Raw genomic sequence first — 4,542 nt, 5'->3', positions numbered from 1 at the left:
TTACGTGTGTGTGTGTGTGTATGTGTACATTAGTGTGTATGTGTGCATTAGTGTGTATGCGTGTGTATGGATGTATGTATGCGTGTGTGCTTGTGTGCGTGTGTGTGTATATGTATGTGTGTATCAGTGTATGTGTGTATCAGTGCGTGTATGTGTGCATATCTGTGTGTGTGTGTATGTGTGTGCTGGTGCGTGCGTGCATATGCTAGTGTGTGTGTGTGTGTGTGTATGAACAAGTACCCATTACACAAATGTGTGTATGAACAAGTGCTGGTTGCACTAAGCGAGCATGTACAAGTGGGCATATACCACGTGTTCATATACAAGTGTACGTGAACATGTACATACACGCATACACCATATATATATATATAAATACTGGCTGGTGCGCGAGTATGAACAAGTGTATATGAACAAGTGTATAGGAACATGTGTATAGGAACATGTGTATATACACAGGTACCGCATGCACAGGTACTCTGTGTACGTGTATATGACTAAGCGTATATAAATAGGTACCATTCGCGGAAGCGCGTCAGGACAAGTGCGCAGTAGTATGTGTACTAGTATGCGAAAGTATCGTACACACAAGCCCGCATAAGCAAGTGCGCATGCGTGCGAGCACCTCATGAGCACGTGCGTATGTGTTGCATGAGTGTTATCTAAATGTATCATGCATAATGTTTGGGACCAATTATACAGTGTACCTGGTACACATGTCACATGGTACACCGTACCATGCGACTCAAGAACATTTTCAGATTTTTTTTTCTTAATTTTTCATTTCATTTCTAAATCCTTCGTTCAGCATTTTCTCTCAGATTTATAAGCTCGTACAGTATTTTCTCTTAATGTTTCTTTTAGAATAAAGTTTTATATTCTCCAGTTATAATCAGATATATTTTGATAACTTTCTTTACTTCATATTCTTATTGTTTTGTAGTCAATAGGACAAATCTCATATCAAGGACATATCGTTTTTAAAAGGATATAGAAAGCATGGGGTATACAGTTTGTTTTTTATTAATATCATAAAAAACCTTTTGCATAAAAAAGAATACAAAATCTTTGGCTTATCTCGTCCGAGGAGAGGGAGGTTCCCCCCTCACCACTCGCGACTAGTAAATATAATAGGAACATAACAAATATTACAAAAATAGACTCTGCGTTGCGGTGGTACTGACTAGCTTGGACTAGGCTCTGAGGCACTGAGACTTTCAGCAGCGGCAGCTAACTAGCAGGACCGGCTAGCTGGTCGCCCTGAAGACTTGAGAATCGAGGGGGAGGTCGTCGAGGTGCACCTCGAAGCTGCACACCCGAAGTCCTTCGAGGAACAGCTCGAAGAGCTATACACTCGAAGTTCCCGAAGTCCTCTCACAGGATGGACAGTTCCTCAGGACCGGCAACGGCAGCTGCCAGGGGGCTCGCGGGCGAAGGGGCGAGGGAATTCCCGCCCTCCGACGTCCTGACGGCGGGACAGGCTCCCTCTTGGTGTTTGTTGAGCAGAGACATCCGGGAGAAGGTCTTGTTGCACTTGTCGCACTGGTACCGCTTGATCTCGGTGTGGGTCTGCATGTGTGCCCTCAGGTTGCTCCTGTCGGCGAAGGACCTGTCGCACTGGCTGCACTGGAAGGGTTTCTCGCCTGTGTGGGTCCTGATGTGCCCCTGGAGGAGCCAGGGCCTGGAGAAGGCCTTCCCACACAGGTGGCACTTGCAGGGGAGCGTGTGCGTGCGGATGTGCATCTTCAGGGCCCCCAAGCTCGTGTACACCTTGTCACAGTGCTTGCACCCGAAGGACTTGTTCCCGAGGGCGGAGCAGTGGAACTGCTTGTGCTTGCTGAGGCCCGAGTACGTCGAGTAGGCCTTATTGCAGTCACTGCAGCTGTATCGGGCGTCGCGGCGCTTCGGGGAGATGGCGGCAACGTCGTCCTCAGACTCCGAGGGAAGGGACACTGTGGAGCACGTGGAGACCGGGGAGATGAGGGCGGAGGTCTCTGGGTACAGGAGGCGCGGCAGAGGTGGAGACTCTGTCTTGAGCTGGTCTGGAGTGACGGGGGAGACCTGGGGTGACGGCGGAAGGTAAGGGTTCCACACAGAAGGGGTGTAAGGCACGTAGGGCGGTTCGTAGGGCTTCTCGGTCCTTTCAGCGTCCGAGGTCGATCTGAAGAGCTGGAGGTAGTACTCGGCCAGGCTGGGCAAGTTCTCCGTCACGCGTGGACAGGACCCGGGAGATGGAGAGCGAGGTCGCTTTGCCACTGGCCTGCTGGGGTACGCTGACGGTGCGGGCACCGAACTGGGGTAAGGGGACACTGTGTTGTGTGGGGAAGGCACTGCGGTGTGGTGGTGATACGAAGGCACTGTAGTGTGCTGAGAGGACTCTGTGCTCTGTATCACGGTCTCTGTGAGTTGATGGTGGTGGTGGTGTTCTTCTTGTAGCTGTTGGAGCGGGATCGTTCTCACGTGGTGATGGTGGTGCTGGTGTTGCTGGTGTTGTGGCACCGAAGGCTTGGCAGGAGAGACGGTAGGCACGGCGGTCGTGATCGGCTCTGTAGGCTCCTCCAGGCGAGGACGCTTCATGCTCAAGTCTTGCGGCTGCTCCTGTTCTTCGGGAGCCGTGGCTGGTTCGTTGTAGAGGGCCAAAGGCCTCTTCTTGAGGGGGCAGTGCGCGTAGTTGCGCTTCACCATAAAAGAACTGGGCATCTTGCCAACTGTCACTGAGTCTTTCTCACTAGCAACTGACTATGGAGGTCGAGTCCGAGTAACGTGGTTACTTTGGCGATCTAAACGGTTCTGGCGGGATGCGGCGCGTGCGGGCCTTATATATCCTGTCGATGGCAGGTGCAAGCTAGGAACGTGCCAACAGCCAATGATCGAGCGCGGTGGGCGGAGCCTAGCGAACCGCTGCGGAAACACGATTGCCAGGTAGCCATTATTTTGAAAAATATTTTTCCTTGCATACAACATACAACTAACAAATAGCTATGCATATCAATAAACATGTGCAACTCAAACAAGAAAAAAATGCAAATAACAATATATGAAAATATTTTAGTTTAATCTTTTATTGTGGTTAGAAATGGAGGCTGGCAAGCAGTTTACGCATAGCACCAGCCCTCTGCCACACTTCACCAATGAGAAGCCTTCCCGCCACGAGCCAATCAGCACGGTGTCTAGTCCAGATGTCAAGCGTTTGTAATGGCGGTGACAGGTGTCACATAGGCACCGGTCCACCAAGTTGACGAATTGCGTTTTCCCTTCATAATATAAGCTATCTTTGAAAGCTGCATACACTGCTATAAAGCTATACACTGTTTAGATGTATCAATGTAATACCTAAGAACTCCCTAAGGAAGAACCACGTGTTCCTAAGAGAGGAACGATCCTCTGTGGGTTGAGTCCTTGTGAAGTTGCGGACATCACAGAAGGAAACAGTGGCGGGGAGGAAAGTTTGCGGGGAGGCGGTGGGGGGGGGGGAAGGGAATAGGGGGATGAGGGGGGGAGCATTCATGAGTTCCAGATTGTGCCTACACGCCACGCGTCGCCCCAACGGCTCAAGATGAGGACGAGGAGCAAGTGGGCGAAGGAGGGAGGGGGGAAAACAGTAACGGTGGAGAAATGGTTGAAGGACGAGAAGGAAAATAAACAGGGACATAAGGAAAGGAAGATGCAGGACTGGAGGAAAGGGGAGAGGGAAAGGAGGGCAGATGGGATTGGTAAGAGAAGCGAGAGATGGGTAAGAGGATGAGAAAGGGAAAGGACGTAGGACAAATTGAAGAAGGATAGAGAGAAGTAGAGGATAGATGATGGGAGATAGAGGGAGAGACAGAAGACTGGGGACAAGAGAAAAAAGGGAGAAATAGGCGGAAGAAGAGAAGAGAGGTATGATGGAGAACGAAGATAAACAGAGGAAAAGAAGGAGACATGATAAAGAAGAATGGATAGGGAAAGTAGGAATTCCGGATAACGGTGGAAAGGAGCGGTGAGGCGAGAATCATGGAGAAGTGATGAGTGATGGAGTAAAAAGGAGAGAATGGAGGAGATTGGAGCAGGAAAAAATGAAAATAAGAGAACAAGAAAATTTTGCAATAGAAAAAAAAACGTAATATTAATTTTATTCTGGTTGTTGTATCCCAAGTCTGTGAACAGGCAATTGCATGCACATTGAGGAATTTTCAAACTGAACCGAGCCTTAATACATAAACACAAAACTTACGAATTCTAACAGACAGTAACGGAAATAACCCTTTTTGTTCCGGGTGAGAGGAATTTGTCTTCTTCATCTGGGTGTCGTCAGGCGATTTTATTCTTTGTGGCGGAGGCAAAAGGGGTTCGAACCCGGTTCTATTATATACCTTACAGACCTGGTGATCCTTTTCACTTAACTCGACCTGCCGTCAAGCTATTCTATTCAGTTCTGTGAGAATGGAACATCTATGCCCCCTCTCTTTCATCCCTCCCCTTCCCCTCTCTCTCTCCCTCCTTTAAAAAAAAAGACAAATAAAACAGAATAACAATAGATAAACATATAAATGAGTAAATAAA

At 48.6% G+C, this 4,542-nt stretch overlaps 1 protein-coding gene across 1 annotated transcript; it reads right to left on the bottom strand.

Moving 5' to 3' along the window:
* Positions 1 to 1,075: 1,075 nt before the first annotated feature.
* On the bottom strand, positions 1,076 to 2,772 carry LOC143020588 (uncharacterized). Its single transcript, XM_076177024.1, has one exon. It carries the CDS (start codon positions 2,698 to 2,700, stop codon positions 1,375 to 1,377), a length of 1,326 nt encoding a protein of 441 aa, XP_076033139.1. The 5' UTR covers positions 2,701 to 2,772; the 3' UTR covers positions 1,076 to 1,374.
* Between the last annotated feature and the right edge of the window lie 1,770 nt (positions 2,773 to 4,542).

The sequence above is a fragment of the Oratosquilla oratoria genome, chromosome 40 (assembly GCF_046742065.1).
Source record: "Oratosquilla oratoria isolate Oo_2021 chromosome 40, ASM4674206v1, whole genome shotgun sequence".
NCBI classification, from domain to species: domain Eukaryota; kingdom Metazoa; phylum Arthropoda; class Malacostraca; order Stomatopoda; family Squillidae; genus Oratosquilla; species Oratosquilla oratoria.
This window is presented reverse-complemented; position numbering and strand designations above follow the sequence as displayed.

Excerpts from the sequence above, each read along its gene's own strand:
- LOC143020588 (XM_076177024.1), bottom strand. The coding sequence starts at position 2,700 with ATGCCCAGTTCTTTTATGGTGAAGCGCAACTACGCGCACTGCCCCCTC.